The sequence below is a fragment of the Oncorhynchus clarkii genome, chromosome 13, assembly GCF_045791955.1.
Source record: "Oncorhynchus clarkii lewisi isolate Uvic-CL-2024 chromosome 13, UVic_Ocla_1.0, whole genome shotgun sequence".
Lineage (NCBI taxonomy): Eukaryota > Metazoa > Chordata > Actinopteri > Salmoniformes > Salmonidae > Oncorhynchus > Oncorhynchus clarkii.
The window spans coordinates 18,052,361-18,070,227 of record NC_092159.1 but is presented as its reverse complement, the minus strand read 5'-3'; the positions used below and the strand labels follow the sequence as shown (position 1 = coordinate 18,070,227).

Here is a 17,867-nt window from a genome sequence, read left to right as displayed (position 1 = left end):
ACAATAGAAAAGTATATATACATTGTGTGCAAATTATGTAAGATAAGGAAGGTAAGGCAATAAATAGGCCATAGTGGCAAAATAATTACAATTTAGCAATTAAACACTGGAGTGCTAGATGTGCAGAAGATGAATGTGCAAGTATGTACAAGTAGAGATAATAACAGTATGGGGATGAGGTAGTTGGATGGGCTATTTCCAAAAATGTAGCTGTAAGGGGGAAGAAGGTAGCGGTAGCTAAACGGTAGCAATGGGAGTTAGTATCTTACAACTAGGAGTTACTGTCTCGGCAGTAAAAGTATGTCAACAAAGACTAAAGAGGTAAGGAGGAAAAAGGAACGTAGGAGGTACTTTGACAGTTACTGTGAAGTTACTGTGCTGCTGTGTAGACGTTGTAAATTGAGGGTTAGAATCACTAAAACACAAAACATGGTCCAGCTGTTGTCTGCTTCAATTGAACAAAGAGTTTGCTGAGTTGTCTAATTTCCTCATTCAACATACTGAATCAAGTTAACTATCTCCACTCTGTTTATTAGTGGTTCGATCCAAATGATCCTAGTTTGCCTCGTTGGACCAAATTCAAAACTTGTAAATGTTTTTAAAAAATTGCAGCCGATTGACGTTCCTCTTCCCTCACCCTAAAATACCCAGAACTCTCCCTTTCTTCTCCCCATCTCTCCTCCTCCCCCCGGACAGACCCCAGGCTCTCGGAGACGCGCTTTCCCCATCCCATCGGCACATGTGGGACCACAGAAAAATGTTGTCTCTCCGAACAGGGGCGAGGGGAGCTCATTCCGGCACCACCAAAACAGGTGGGAATAAAAAAATCCCCGGACGATATGGAGTGGAGCAGGAGAAAGAACACGAGAACGCAGCCTCATTCAGAACAATAGTCCCAGTCGGTATTCACGTAACAACAAGAAATTCTCCTCGCCCACGCCCAACAATTTACCCCCATTCTATAAGAGGCAACCTTGTGGTCGATTCTTTTGTTATATAGAAATAACAAAAAAATGTAGAAAAGCAGCTGCTCTGTTTAATGTAACCAGGTGAAAAACGACTTCCGGTTCGCTATCCTCCCATGTAAGGAAATAGAGCCTGCTGTAAGAACGCTGTGCTGTGGCTTCAGGCTAATTGGCGTTGGAGAGTGGGAAATGTGGGATCCTCGTGTCCAAGTAGGATGCACGTACCTATGTCTGTGGGAAACATTTCATCACAGGTGAGACATTTAACTTGCTTGATGAAGTCAGTTTGTAACTCCACTCATTACTTGGAGCTGTATAGTCCACTCACTCGCGCGGCTGCTAGTGCCATCACGAAAAGTGGCGAGAGGGAACCCCACAATATTATGTTTTTCTACGTAGTGAGAACGTTCGGGAGCAGGCAATGTTGAAAAGTCATCTTTAGACATCTTGTACTTTTCTAAAAATGTAGTTTTGTAATTGACTAAAACACGCAGACAACAAGAAAATTGCATCTGAAAAAGGTCAAGTATTTGCTGTGAGCCAATGGGGTAACCAAAGTAACCATGGGTTGTTTTCCCCACAGGCGAGCAGGGCCGCAACGTTCTATCTAATACCAACTGGGACTATGGCTGTAGCTACTCTACTTCTCAGACCTGACTCTGTCTCCTTGGTAACCAGCCTAGAGAGAATGAGTGTGAGTGTTCTGAAGCGTTCTGATTGGATAAGGCTGTGAGGCTCTGGACCACTATTAGAGGAGTCAGGGCGGAAAAAAGAGACACACAGAATGTGTCTCTTCCTCTATTGTCAGTGAGTATCTCTATGAATTCGACACCATATATCCCTACGCCAACTCTGCTATGAGGACCTTATTGCTGCATTCACATGCTAGTCGGGAAAAAACGGAAACTCCGAAATGTCCGACCTGCTAACTGGTTGAACGTATATAACTACCACCAGTCAGTAAGACGTACATTTCTGAGTTCCCTAGTCAAATCAAATCAAATGTTATTGGTCGCATAAAGACATTTAGAACCCTAGCTTCAACAGTTCCGACTAGCACGTGAACCCGGCACTGCTTGTGAAATCCGAGGTGCGGTGTAACAAGGCGTTGGTGTTGGAAATGTGCTTTGAATATGGATAACATTGTAGGCTACGGCCCACAGCTGCAGCAGGCCCCTCTTCATATCATGCACAGTGGCTTATAATAGGCACGCCATGTATGGAGTTGTGGGAATGAGTTGGGATTTAAGTGAAATAGTCCGCTTTGTATCAGAGAGAGAGAGAGAGAGAGAGAGAGAGAGAGAGAGAGAGAGAGGAATATTTGCACATTGTAAAACACTGGACATGGCTAGTATATGTCTTTATCTTCTTTAAACCTTTTTGAGTGCAATGTTTACTGTTCATTTCTAATAGTTTTTTGTTGATGTTGTTAAATGTGTTTATTCTCACTTTTGTTTATTGTTTATTCCCTTGCTTTGGCAATGCAAACATATGTTTCCCATGCCAAAAAAAGCCCCTTTGAATTGAATCGAATTGAGAGAGAGCGAGAGAGAGCGAGAGAGAGCGCGCATGGACACGCATCACTTCCTGTTGACAATCATGTGACCTGTGAAGAGTGACTCAAGAGGAGCTACCCTTGGTTGAACCACACAGATGACAGAGCTCAGTGGCAGAACACACAGTCGCACACAGATAGACGCACAAGTACACAAAGAAACACACACACACACACTTAGCAGCTCCCCACTTATGAAACAAACTCACGACCCATATAACACTGAAGAACCATGTGATCCCACCATTTCCACGGCAATGATCACATGTTTCCACTGAGAATCAAACCAACTCTAAACAATCAGCAGCAGTCAGATTTACTCAGTGTAATGTCAACATAGTGAGTATTTATAGCTTGAAATGGTGGTCATTTATTTCCTGGGTCTGCGGCCCAAATGGTACACTCCTCCCTATACTGTACATTGCACTCATTTTGACCAGAGCCTTTTGGAACCTGGTCAAACGTGGTGCACTATAGAGGGAATAGGGTGCCGTGTGAGATGCAGCCCTGGACTCTCTCTCTCTCTCTAGCAACTTTAATCCACTAATTACAAGACATGTTGGTGTAAACAAGTCAGGCAATAAAAGGGGGCTGAAGGGGGAGGGAGGGAAGGGTTCAAACTAATTTATATTTTGCCTGTCTAGTATTGCCAGAACAGAACACAGGTTCTTCCCTTATTCCTTCTTAATCCTGCCACGACCAGCCTGGTCCCAGATCTGTTTGTGCTACCTTGTGATATTGGCCATGTGAGTTAGGCAAGACAGCACAAACAGATCTAGGACCAGGCTATACCACTCCAGCGCAATATCCACACAAAAGACAGACCGACTGAGGAAACGAATGGACAACATGAATCAGGTCTGGACATGCATTAGTGGCCCGGGGTATTGAGTTTCTAGAGACAGATGTCTGGATCCGGGGGAACAGGGGTTAGCGAATAGCGAGCTAGTGCTCCCTCCAACCACAATCATTCACAGTTGCGGCTCTATATATAAATTGGAACCTTGGCATTCGATCTCGACAAATCACAGCTCGGTGCCTCCAGGTGTCTTGATGGAACATGTATTAACCCATTTCAGAAGGGGGTGAGGTGATGTATGGATTCGAGTTTGTGGAGAAATTGGCTATATTCTGGTAAAGTCAATGGGGAGTGTTGTTAGGTTGTAACCCTGTAGGTTCCACTTGAAGCTCCCCAGTCCCAAGGCAACAGGTGCTGAGATGTGGTAACGTCTATCACTCCCAGCTCCAGCTCTCCTCTTCCAGCTTCCAGACACCAGATCCGGCCTTGGCCTGGAACAAGACTCCAGGGAAAGGCCATGGAAGTCTTAGGAAGCCCACCATCATCATACCATGGATTGGAACGGGAATGGGATCCAGGGGTTGGAATTTCAAGCTTACTGTATCCCAAGGCTTGGTGCCGTAGTTTTGGAGCTAGTCATTAGCACGCTTTTGTAGGCTTTATTACACAACCGTGGGAACTGGAAAGACCCAATGGATCTTTGGGTCTAGATCTGTACACTATAACACACAGGTGAACTCTTGTCTTGCAGTAATTCTACTTCACGCAGTGCTCGAGAACGCATGAGCCCATGGGATGAAAGAACTCAAGAGAAACGCTGAAATAAACACTGGAGTAGAGAAGGGGGAAAAGTGCAGTGGTTTGAGTTTCTCTGCATCTCGGCTCCTAATTTAAAGGCATTAAGTCGAGGAATAGCTATTTTAGTTGCCGTGTGTATCTACTGCAATGAAACCAAGGCAACCCTTCCCATCAGAGTACATTACTTAAATACTGTGAGAAACAAAACCAGTATCATGTTTCACTCTCTTACTGTGAGAAGGTTGGCACTCGAGACAAGGGGTCTGAAATCAATGTAGTTATGGCAGTAAATGTTGCCGTCAATCCTGAAAGCTTTGACGGTAGTTTTCCAGTAACCCTGCCACCCTCTTTCTGACCACAACTAACTCTACCCTTGATCCAGAACATCCTCTTCTTCTGTGGCCATTGGGCACAAACCCCACCAAAGCACGAAGAACATGGCTTCAGGTTACCAACTGCAGCTTTCTGCTTCAGTTAAAGGTAAAAGAATAGGCCAGCCATCTTACAGTTGAGTGCAGAGAGAGAGAGAGAGAGAGAGCGAGAGAGAGCCCTCAGCCCTGTAACGGTACCTAAATTAGCCTAGCGCTCAGCCAACATTCTCAGAGTTTCCATGCTTGGAATCAGGACAAACTTTGAGCCACGTGGCCAGACCACAAGCCCAGAGGGAGAGGCAGCAGGAAGGGATGCCAGCGCCCCTGGCGTGTGCCCCGTACACTCTGCCCGCACTCCCAAGGGCGTGGAGGGGAAATGAGACTCCTGACAGAGGTTGCATTTTTCTCCTTTCCACAAGGTCTATTTTATTATAAGACAATATAGTTCAAATGAAAAGTGGGGCAGAGTTGAGAATCTGGTCATAGGACACGGTTGAGAATGCCAGCTGCTATCTTGAACGTGTATGTCCCGCAAAATACCTTTATAAACGAAGGTTTCATGGAAAGTAGTGTTTTTGTCAGAGTATTTCTGGAAGGGATATTGTACCTGAACTGAAGATCTTTCCTCAAAGCTCTCCCTGTCTATCCCCATCAGATGTAATCCGATTTGAGGGGGAAAGCCAGAGAGAGAGGAGAGAGAGTGGAATTGGATCATCTGTAATAGAAAGATTGGCTGGGTAATTGGGATGAGCACCAGCGATACATCACACACACACACACACACACACACAAATCCTCACAAGACCACCATCCTCAAAAGTCTCTAGCCCCGAGCTGTGCGTAAGCTAATGCATTTGACCTGTAGGTGGAGTGGGCCTCGGATTAGCTGAAAATTCCCTCTCCATTAAGAGCAAAACAAGAAAGGAAAGAGACCGGAAATGAGAAAGAACGACAGAGAGAGTGAGTGAGAGAGAGAGAGAGAGAGAGAGAGAGAGAGAGAGAGAGAGAGAGAGAGAGAGAGAGAGAGAGAGAGAGAGAGAGAGAGAGAGAGAGAGAGAGAGAGAGAGAGAGAGAGAGAGAGAGAGAGAGAGAGAGAGAGAGAGAGAGAGACAGAGAGACAGAGAGAGACGGATTATAACTAACGGTGTGAACCACTGTGTGAGAAGCCAGGTTCAGGGCCGTTCCAGGCTGACGAGGTAGTGATGAGAAGCCGTGTACTGACAGACAGACATGACTGCTGTTTACTGAACCGTTGTTCATTAACACTAGCCAAGGGTTCGTCTGGAGGCTGGAGAGGAGCTATTGCTATTACAATAGCATAGAAGGACACCTGGTCCCCTAACCTACCTATAGCAAAGGAGGATAGGATACCAGGGAAGTGGCATGAGACACGTCATACAGAGGTCCTTTGTGGTTTTATATGTCAACCCAGAGTTAACTAGGGTTCCCCACCTGCCGAATCTGGCCTGCGGGTTGTTGTATTCGGCCCTCCAAGGTTTCTGAGCAAAAAAACATTCATATAAGTGATTTTAATTTTGGAAATCTGCACCAAAGTATTCCCACGCATAATAAAGAGATATACATTGAGTGTACAACACATTAAGGACACTTGTTCTTTCCATGACATAGACTGACCGGGTGAATCCAGGTGAAAGCTATGATCCCTTACTGATGCCACTTGTTAAATCCACTTCAATCAGTGTGGATGAAGGGGAGGAGACGGGTTCAAGAAGGATTTTTTTTAAAGCCTTGATACAATTGAGTCACGGATTGTCTATGTCTGCCATTCAGAGGGTGAACGGGCAAGACAAAATATTTAAGTGCCTTTGAACGGGGTATGGTAGTAGGTACCAGGTGCACCGGTTTGTGTCAAGAACTATGACAGCGCAGGGTTTTTCAGGCTCAGCCGTTTCCAGTGTGTATCAAGAATGGTCCACCACCCAAAGGACATCCAGCCAACTTGACACAACTGTAGGAAGCATTGGAGTCAACATGGGCCAGCATCCCCTGTGGAACGCATCCGACACCAGAGTCCACGCCCTGACGAACTGTTGTATTAGGACGCTGTTCCTAATGTTTTGTATACTCAGTATATGTGATCGTATTCAAATGTAAGCAAGGTTCGAAATGATGATGTTTTAGTCAAATATTATATCTGTTTGGGCTTCTTGCGGTCAATTTGCAGTCTACAAATGATTTGTAATTATGTTCAGGCCCCCCCGACCATCTGCTCAAGACAAAATCGGCCCGTGGCTGAATCTAGTTCATGATCGCTTCTCTAGAGTATTGTACCTGTAGCCTATATGGGTGTGATCCTGAACCTTTGACCTGATCAGGACAAACCCTATTAATGTATGGGTATGTATTCCATTTCCTGTTAGCCACATTGTCTGAGGTGTAGCTGTAAATGTAACCCTTCTATTTCATACTATACTCAGAGTTCACTGCCACAACAATACAATTTCTCCAACCAACCTTGAACTCTGTATAATGTCTATCCACTGCGACCGCCCTGCAAACTGAAAACCGTATACACAATGTGTTCTCGGACAAAGAGACGTACCTTCCTCCAATAAAAATAGTGTTATTTATCAAATCCAAAAGGACATTTCTGTGAAACCTTGACAGTCTTCACTCTGCAAGCCATTGCAATAGCTATTGATGTTTAAGGCAAAAACCTTTCAAGTGTTTTTATGGAGGCCTGTAATTATATATATATATATATATATATATATATAGAGAGAGAGAGAGAGAGAGAGAGAGAGAGTGACAGAGAGGGAGTGAGAGAAGGGAGAGTGACAGAGAAGGAGTGAGAGAGAAGAAGGGGGAAAGAGGGAGGGAGAGAGAGAGAGAGAGAGACAGAGAGAGACAGAGAGACAGAGAGAGCGAGAAAGACAGAGACAGAGACAGAGACAGAGAGAAGAAAGGAGAAGATGGAGGGAGAGAGAGACAGAGAGAGAAAGAGTAGAGAAAGAGAGACAGAGAAAAAAAGGGAGAGCGACAGGGAGAGAGGGAGAAGAAGGGAAAAAGAGAGAGGAAGAGAGAGACAGAGAGAAAGAGACAGAGAGAGAGATAGCCAGGCAGCTACAGACCAAGTCTTTCAGCGGCCATATATCTTCTAATAACAGGTGGTTAGATTGGAGAAGTAAACAGGAAAGAGCTGTTGGACCGGTGCAAGACATTGGAAATATATGACTCGATCAAAAGAGTGTTGGAGGGCAATGAGAGACTGGAGTGTGAAACTGACAAGCAGGCACACACAGTGGTGTACATACTGTATGTGTTATGCACACACACACACACACACACACACACACACACACACACACACACACACACACACACACACACACACACACACACACACACACACACACACACACACACACACACACACACACACACACACACACACACACACACACACACCTATAGTGTATAAAGATAGAAACAGGCAAACAGGCAAGGATTCTCTCTGCCGCACACACACACACACACACACACATGCACACACACTCTTATTCCTGGCACTTCTTAATTGGGAGCTGCTGAAAATGTAACTGTCAAAACTGTCAAAGGGGATACTCCATTTGTTAATATCACATTTCTGGATTGACTGACTCCAGCTACTGCTGTTTTGTGTGTGCACACACGTATGTACACACACACACACACGCACGCGCATGCACACGCACACACGCAATGACTTCCAGTCCTTCACAAGGGGCTCTCAACCTCTTCACAGAGAACACAAAGCAGTCACACAGAAATCTCCTTCTCCTCCACACATCCACAGAGTAGTGAAACACTAGTGCTGCTAACCTAAACAACGAAGGCTGGGTGGGTCTCTCTCTCCTCTCTCTTTCTTTCCCTCCAGCGCCCCTCTCCCTCTCTCTCTCCCTCAGCTTAGCCACAGTGTGAGCTTTGGGCCACGATGAAAAGTCCCACAAACGGACTGAACTCCGTTTATTCATCCTAAATTTAGCTCTCTCTCCTAAGCCCTTGTGCCAAGTCTGTGGGAAACAGCTACATATTTCCCCCTCCATCCCGACCTGAGCGAAGACCCGTGCCGTTCGGTCCTGTGAAGTGCCCGATTGTACGCCAGAGGCGCAAAGCACGAAGCACAAGAACAGCGCCTGTGGCTGACGTGTAGGTGTCTTCCCTATCCCGCCGGTGAAAAACACTCCAATCTGGGTCTCTCTCACTCCAACACCATCCTTAAGTTTGCTGACGACACGACACCAATGAGGCAGTCTACAGGGAGGAGGGAGGCGGGCAGACACCTGGCAGCGTAGTGCCAGGACAACAACCTCTCCCTCAACGTCAGCAAGACAAAAGGAGCTGATCGTGGACTACGGGAAACAGAGGGCCGAGCACGCCTCCATCCAAATCGATGGGGCTGTAGTGGAGCGGGTCGAGAGCTTCAAGTTTCCTCTGTGTCCCACATCGCTAAGGATCCATCATGGTCCGTACACACCCACACGGTTGTGAAGAAGGCACGACAGCTCCTACCCCCAAGCCAAAAGACTAAACAAGACTGCTAAATAGCTCATCAAATAGCTACCCACACTACCTGTATAAACCATTTTCTGCACTAACTCTCTTGCACTGACTCTATGCACACAAAGTGGACTCTAGCCACACACTCACACATGCTTACACTGACACTCCAACACACACATACACATACACATGCATACTGATGGCACACACACACACACACACACTTTCACACTCACCACATACGCTGCTGCTTCTGTCTATTATCTATCCTGTTGCCTAGTCACATTACCCCTACCTATATGTACACTACCGGTCAAACGTTTTAAAACACCTGCTCATTCAAGGGTTTTTCTTTATTTTTTACTATTTTCTACTTTGTAGAATAGTGAAGACATCAAAACTATGAAATAACACATATGGAATCATGTAGTAACCAAAAAAGTGTTAAACAAATCAAAATATATTTTATACTTATGCCAAGAGTGTGCAAAGCTGTCATCAAGACAAAGGGTGGCTATTTGAAGAATCTCAAATCTAAAGTAGATTTTGATTCGTTTAGCACTTTTTTGGTTACTACATGATTCCATATGTGTTATTTCATAGTGTTGATGTCTTCACTATTATTCTACAATGTAGAGAATAGTCAAAATAAAGAAAAACCCTGGAATGAGCAGGTGTTCTAAAACTTTTGACAGGTAGTGTACATAGCTAACTCAATTACCTCGTACCCCTGCACATTGACTCGGTACTGGTACTCCCTGTATATAGTCACGTTTATATATTTATATGTACATATTCTTATTCCATCACTTTAGATTTGTGTGTATTAGGTAGTTGTTGGGGAATTGTTAGATGGCTTGTTAGATACTACTGCACTGTTGGAACTAGAAGCACCAGCATTTCACTACACTCGCATTAACATCTGCTACCCATGTGTATGTGACCAATAAAATTGGATTTGATTTGTTATTTTTACTTGTTGTTATTCGTTATTTACAGTGATTTTAGTGTCACTATTTCTATTTCCTTTTTTCTTTCTTTTTTTAATCTTTAACTCTGCATTGTTGGAAAAGGACCGGTAAGTAAGCATTTCCCTGTCAGCCTACACCCGTTGTTTACAAAGCATGTGACAAATACAATTTGATTTGATCCCTCACCATCTCGCTCTATCTCCCTATGGCTCTCTCTCTCTCTCTCTCTCCCTCCCTCCCTCTTTCTCCACTCTGGGCTCATAAAGTAGTCCTTTATTCCTGACCCCCAGACAATGGGAAGCCTTATAGCCCAGCCTAGCCTTGCCTAGCGCAGCAGCACAGTACAGAACATCCAAAGAGCACCCACAAGGACGAGAGGCCCGATGGGAACGAGGGGGCTGAGGGCGCTGAAGCTATTCAGCCGTCCATCCTTGGAGATGGCATATCAATATTGCTTTGTGGTCTAGATGTGTTTCAATCAAACGGTCCGAGGGTAAGGGATTCTACTTTTGGGCGACCTTCGTTTTGAAAGCTCTGGCAGAGGGATACTGTATAATTTACTGAGTGGAGTTGAATTGAATATGGGCTGCCTCGGTCCTGGCTACACAGTAGGCTTTTGTGAATGTTTTTCAAAGGGCATAAAATATATCAACTATGCAAGTGGAATTTGACGACGTAAGTGGAATGCAAGGCAAAATATGTGAATATCCATATGTTTTTTATCAATACACAATCTCAAATATTCAACGGAGAAAGATTTGTCAAACGTCAGTCCTAGCATTAACATTCCGAAAGCTAAATATTCCGTCAGAAGCCATGGTCAGTCAGAGAGACTTGCGAACAGAGGAAAGAGAGGGACGTGGAGAGGAATACAAAACGGAGGAGAGCCTCATAAAAACATCAGTCAGTCTGTTAGTTCCCTCCTTCAGAAGGGTTTTTATAAAATACCAGCCTTGTGCCAGACTGAAGGAACACAGGCCCATTCACAGATGCCTCAGAGGTTCCTCAAATGACAAGGCTACTCATCATTAGGGAAGGGACTTTGTCCTACCTGGGAAAAACTCCACGTACTAATCACAACCTAAACTAAAACGTGCGAGTTTTGATATGTTGAAGATATATGTCGGATTAAAGGGGTTTTCAGTGTCACTATTACTATAAAGCTGGTATAAGAGGCAATAGAAGCCCCCATCAATGTATTTGGCCTTCCCAGTGCCCATGGGCAAACTTAGTTCCTGTTCCAACTGGTTTCCTTTCAGACGCCTGGAAACAGAGTAGTTGACTAACTGGTCAGAACTGGAATCAACAGGATGTGGGAAGGTACAGAAATGAGTTTGAGAGCAATGGAAGGTACAATTTCCCACAGACTAGAGGGGACTTATTTACACTACATGTTAAGTAGTTAGAAGTGTTTAACTCTAAATATATCAAGTCAAGCTGAGGTAAGTATGAAGTGCGGAAGTGAGTGTGTTTTTTCTGGGAAAAAAAGTATTTTCTTCCTTTTGGAACTGATTGTGTCGTTCCATTCACTCACCCCACAACAGTCCCTATTTCTGTCTTTCTTTCTTTCCACCTAATCTCATCCCTCTCTTTCCATCCAATATCATCCCTGTCTTCCCATCCCGTGCCCTGTTGTTAGATAGGGGCCTGTCCACTTCTCAGGTGAAGTGAGAGAAAAAATGAATCTTTCAATTCTGGACTCACATAACCCAAACTGAACTACTGAAAAGGAACGTTAGAGAAAAGACAGACAAAGAAGGAGATAGAGAGAGAAATAAATAAAGAGAGAGAGATGGGGAGAGAGAGAGGGAGAGAGAGAGGGGTAACTTCCACAAATATGTGAACGATCTGAGAGACAAGGCAAGAAGGGCCTTCTATGCCATCAAAAGGAACATAAAATTTGACAATTAGGATCTGGCAAAAAATACTTGATACAGTTCTAGAACCCATTGCCCTTTATGGTTGTGAGGTCTGGGGTCCGCTCACCAACCAAGAATTCACAAAATGGGAAAAACACCAAATTGAGACTGCATGCTGAACTCTGCAAAAAGATCCTGTGTGTGCAACGTAAAGCACCAAATAATGCATGCAGAGCAAAATTAGGCCGATACATGCTCATTTTCAAAATCCAGTAAAGAGCTGTTAAATTCTACAACCACTTAAAATGAAGCGGCTTTGTTCACAAACACAAACAGACCCCACAGAGCCCCAGGACAGCAACACAATTAGACCCAACCAAATCATGAGAAAACAAAAAGATAATTGGAAAGAATTAACAAAAAAACAGAGCAAACTAGAATGTTATTTGGCCCTAAAAATAGAGTACGTAGTGGCAGAATACCTGACCACTATGACTGACCCAAAATTAAGGAAAGCTTTGACTATGCACAGACTCAGTGACCATAGCCTTGCTATTGAGAAAGGCCACTGTAGGTAGACCTGGCTCTCAAGAGAAGACAGACTATGTGCACACTGCCCACAAAATTAGGTGGAAACTGAGCTGCACTTCTTAACCTCCTGCCCAATGTATGACCATTTAGAGACACATGTTTCCCTCAAATTACACAGATCCACAAAGATTTTTTTTTAAATCCAATTTTGATCAACTCCCATATCTATTGGGTGAAATACCACACTGTGCCATCACAACAGCAAGATTTGTGACCTATTTCCCCAAGAAAAGGGCAACCAGTGAAGAACAAACACCATTGTAAATACAACCCATATTTAAGTTGATTTATTTTCCCTTTTGTACTTGCAACACTGCATATAGACACAATTTGACATTTGAAACGTCTTTATTCTTTTGGAACTTTTGTGAGTGTAATGTTTACTATACATTTTTTATTGTTTATTTCACTTTTGTTTATTATCTATTTCATTTGCTTTGGCAATGTAAACATATGTTTACATGCCAATAAACCCCCTAAATTGAGAGAGAGCGAGAGAGAGAGAGAGAGAGAGAGAGAGCGATAAATTAAAGAGAAAGAGAGCGAGAGAAACTGTGAGAGATAGAGAGAGAGAGAGAGAGCGAGAGAGATAAATAAAGAGAAAGAATGCGAGAGAGCGAGAGAGATAAATAAAGAGAAAGAAAGACAGAGAAGAGATGAGAGATAAATAAAGAGAAAGAAAGACAGAGGGAAGAGATGAGAGAGATAAATAAAGAGAAAGAAAGACAGAGAGAAGAGATGAGAGAGATAAATAAAGAGAAAGAAAGACAGAGAAGAGATGAGAGAGATAAATAAAGAGAAAGAAAGACAGAGAGAAGAGATGAGAGAGATAAATAAAGAGAAAGAAAGACAGAGGGAAGAGATGAGAGAGATAAATAAAGAGAAAGAAAGAGAGAGGAGAGATGAGAGAGATAAATAAAGAGAAAGAAAGACAGAGAGAAGAGATGAGAGAGATAAATAAAGAGAAAGAAAGACAGAGAAGAGATGAGAGATAAATAAAGAGAAAGAAAGACAGAGAGAAGAGATGAGAGAGATAAATAAAGAGAAAGAAAGACAGAGGGAAGAGATGAGAGAGATAAATAAAGAGAAAGAAAGACAGAGAAGAGATGAGAGATAAATAAAGAGAAAGAAAGACAGAGAGAAGAGATGAGAGAGATAAATAAAGAGAAAGAAAGACAGAGGGAAGAGATGAGAGAGATAAATAAAGAGAAAGAAAGACAGAGGGAAGAGATGAGAGATACATAAAGAGAAAGAAAGACAGAGAGAAGAGATGAGAGAGATAAATAAAGAGAAAGAAAGACAGAGGGAAGAGATGAGAGAGATAAATAAAGAGAAAGAAAGACAGAGAGAAGAGATGAGAGAGATAAATAAAGAGAAAGAAAGACAGAGAAGAGATGAGAGATAAATAAAGAGAAAGAAAGACAGAGGGAAGAGATGAGAGAGATAAATAAAGAGAAAGAAAGACAGAGGGAAGAGATGAGAGAGATAAATAAAGAGAAAGAAAGAGAGAGGAGAGATGAGAGAGATAAATAAAGAGAAAGAAAGACAGAGGGAAGAGATGAGAGAGATAAATAAAGAGAAAGAAAGACAGAGAGAAGAGATGAGAGAGATAAATAAAGAGAAAGAAAGACAGAGGGAAGAGATGAGAGAGATAAATAAAGAGAAAGAAAGACAGAGAGAAGAGATGAGAGAGATAAATAAAGAGAAAGAAAGACAGAGAAGAGATGAGAGAGATAAATAAAGAGAAAGAAAGACAGAGGGAAGAGATGAGAGAGATAAATAAAGAGAAAGAAAGACAGAGAGAAGAGATGAGAGAGATAAATAAAGAGAAAGAAAGACAGAGAAGAGATGAGAGAGATAAATAAAGAGAAAGAATGCGAGAGAAAGTGAGAGAGGAGAGAGGAGAGAGGTGAGAGAGAGAGAGAGAGAGAGAGACTACTCTCCTCTGCCCTGTCAAAAATGACCAACCCTTTCATTGAAGCTGAGAAATTGGGGGGAAATAATAAGTAGGAGATGGTTCCCTGTTGTGAGATTCTAGTATCATTTGAAATGAATGGTCTCTCTATTACCAGTTAATAGCTTCTTCTCTGCATTGGCGACACACACACACACACACGCACACACAAGCACACGCACACAAAGACTACAGTGGGAACCCACTAGCACTAATAAATATCCTGTTACCAGTGCCTTAATGCATTCATAAACTCACCGAGTTAGAAAACACATTACAGTGTACTCTAAATGCAATTAAGGGGTGTATTACCTTACCCATTCAACCGAGGCCAAATATCTTTATTTATGCTACACTCTGGTCCTGTGTCACCAATACACCAAACCCTTTACCTTCAAGAGAGGTCAGAGGTCAAAGGTCATGGGATATTCCACACGTGTACAGAGTGCTAGCTACTTCTGGTGCTTCTGTCGACCTACACGGCTTGGAACTCTCCACCCTCACAGTAGTTGGTCATTTTGGTGGACACATTCATCCAAAGCAACACACAGTCCGTGCATGTGGCCCGAGCTAGAACTGAACCCACACCGCTGGCCTTCTCCACACCACACTGTAACCATCTGAGCCAAAGTCAACTAGCTCCCGCCCTCTAAAACCATGACGTCAGCTGTTGTGAGTAAGAGTCGGGCAGCTCCTGCCTGTGGATATAGAGAGGTGTTGCCCATCCAGGGTTTGCAAAGGCTGCTCTCTTTGGACCAGATACATGTTTACTAAACAAGAGAGGCTCCAGGTCTGTCTAGAAACAACAGGGCGAAAAAGAGGGATGGAACAGACAGATGAAAGAGACGGAGAGATGAAAGACAGACATTTCCAGTGTATATCCTTTCTCCTGGCATAAGGGCTTAGTTAATAGTTAACCACATCCCCCTGTGTGAGAGTATTGAGAGAAGACCCATGGTTGTTGCCAATGGTAGTCTCTCTGACTACAGCCGTGTGTCTCAGCTTTGAGGTAGAAGTTGTGCCCTTAATTAACCACAAATCTAGGATCAGAGTATCATATCCCAAACACCTAAACTTCAGGAGGATTTAAAGAAACATCTGACCCTGGACGAGTGGTTAGGGGCAACTTGACCTACTCTTGTGTCTATCAACGACATTAAGAGATGCTCATTGCCAGCTATATTAACAGTTGCATAACCAGATGTGCTAGACTGAAAGCGAGTCATTATTAGCCTATATCAAGGTCTCTCTTGCAAAACACTGTATGTCAGTGAGACAAACCTGCATATATAAAGGTTGAATAAATAAATGCATTTGGTTGTGAATGCTGCTTTCTTTGACAACACAATAAACTATAGCCTTAGTCTAGGGGACGTTTGGACTCTCCACCTAGTCTGAGGACCTCTGCCCTCTCAATCAGAAAAGCAACAAAATCAATCTTTCTGTTGGTGACTGAGTGGTTCTGTGTGAAACCATCCACAACCCATTAGAGGCCATTAACTCCCAAGCAGCAATTTGAACCCCTCGTAGTGTGTGTGTGTGTGTATGTGTGTGTGTTTGTGTGTGCATGTGCGTGTGTGCGTGTGTGCGTGCATGCGGTGTGTGTGTGTGTGTGTGTGTGTGCGTGCGTGCGTGTGCGTGCGGTGTGTGTGTGTGTGCGTGCGTGCGTGCGTGTGCATGCGTGCGTGTGTATGCGTGTGTGTGCTCACCTATATCTCCTCATAGTCTACATTTCAGCAGAGGAACCAAGATACAAACTTCCTCAGTCAACCCTATTTATTGTTCTACCTTTTCTTTATTACACATTGGGAGTAATCACTTCCAATGGGGAGGCTATTTTCCGTTGCACCCACTGGTTATCAATGGGACCTTTGAGGGTAGGAACCTTCCTCCTCTGATTGAAACATAATTTCCTGTCAGGCTGCACACTAAAGCTATTGAGATCAACCCAAGTCTTTCTCTATGCATGGCTCTTTCATATTGACCAGAATGACCGGGAGGTCCAAAGACCTATGCTGCTACTCTGCCTATCAGCTTGCAAAGAGCAGGGGTGTAAGAGGGTGTATGTACACACACACACACACACACACACACACACACACACACACACGCACACACGCACACACACACACACACACACACACACACACACACACACACACACACACACACACACACAATCTCCTCAACCTGCAGGGTTTTTACTGCAGCAGCCCAGCTCCCATTCCAAAGAAAATACAGGTCTAAATTGAAGGGTAGTTTTGGCATGTTAAACATAAGAGTCATGTAAGCTGATATGTGAAACGCTCCAACAGTCACCACACACACGCGCGCACACACACATCACCTGAGAGTCCCTCGGCAGGCCGCTATAAAACATGCTACAGTACATTAAATTGACTTCCATGTGGATTTCTCTTGTACTATAAAACAGCCTGGCAGCTCCTTGACGTTTCGGGGCCAAGGCAGAGATGAGTGTGTGTGTGTGTGTGTGTGTGTGTGTGTGTGTGTGTGTGTGTGTGTGTGTGTGTGTGTGTGTGTGTGTGTGTGTGTGTGTGTGTGTGTGTGTGTGTGTGTGTTGTAGTACTACTGCATCTCTGAGGCTACAAGAGATACAGACCGTACCGCTCCCCCACTCCCAGACTAATTACTAAAACTCACATTGATTCATTGACTCAACCATGTGTGGAGAATAGCAGTGCAGTTTTTAATGAATAATAGAGAATAAGGAGAGAGTCAACATTACCTGAAGGTCAAAGAATTTGCTGTATCTCCTGTAGATTATGTGGGAGGTGTTGTCAGAGTATGTGACATTGATGAGATACACCTGCAATGAGAGAAGAGCGCATGGTTAACACTGTGGGCCCGACACACGGAATACCAAGGCAACAACCCCTGCGCTTCATATATCTGTCAAGGTGTAATAGCGGGTGAACATCATGGTGATCTCATTCACCTTCTCTACCCATTGAACCTCTGCACTTCCTGCCCCAGCCACGAGTTACAATTACAACATCCATTCCCATTCAAGTGGATGGGGCTTTGTCTGAGGCTCTTTGTTCCTTCCAGTAACTATATTTATATGATAGATGACGTGTAGAAACCGGCCGTTCTGTTCCAGACCCGAAGGGTCGGTAATGTAAATGATGCTGATATCATCTCCGGCTTTAATCTAACATAGGGAAACATGGGAAAGATTTCAAGGAGTCTGGAAAATTCCCATAAGAGAGGTCAGTCAGGAGGGTTGAATGGGTTGGACCTTTATGATGGATATCTACAGAGGAAGTGTTGTGCCAATATACAGTAGGATATCTGGTGAAATGGCTATTTGAAGTCACAAACTAGCAAGCAACAAACATACGTTTGAAACATGACTGTTAAAATCAAGGCTAATAAAGATCAAGTGCAGCAAGTAAGGCAGGACATCGCCGGCGGTCTTGAGAACATCAACAAGACCCTACTGCCTGGGAGGCTCAAGCTTTGGTGCCTACAGTTTGGACT

At 43.7% G+C, this 17,867-nt stretch overlaps 1 protein-coding gene across 2 annotated transcripts in view; it reads right to left on the bottom strand.

Moving 5' to 3' along the window:
- The window catches only part of LOC139424539 (SH3 and PX domain-containing protein 2A-like), a 120,065-nt gene that overhangs the window by 90,550 nt on the left and 11,648 nt on the right, over nt 1-17,867 (bottom strand). For both annotated transcript variants that reach the window (XM_071176475.1, XM_071176476.1), the window contains exon 2: nt 17,113-17,193. In XM_071176475.1, the coding sequence (XP_071032576.1) occupies nt 17,113-17,193 (81 nt within the window). The remainder of the gene's footprint in view (nt 1-17,112; nt 17,194-17,867) is intronic.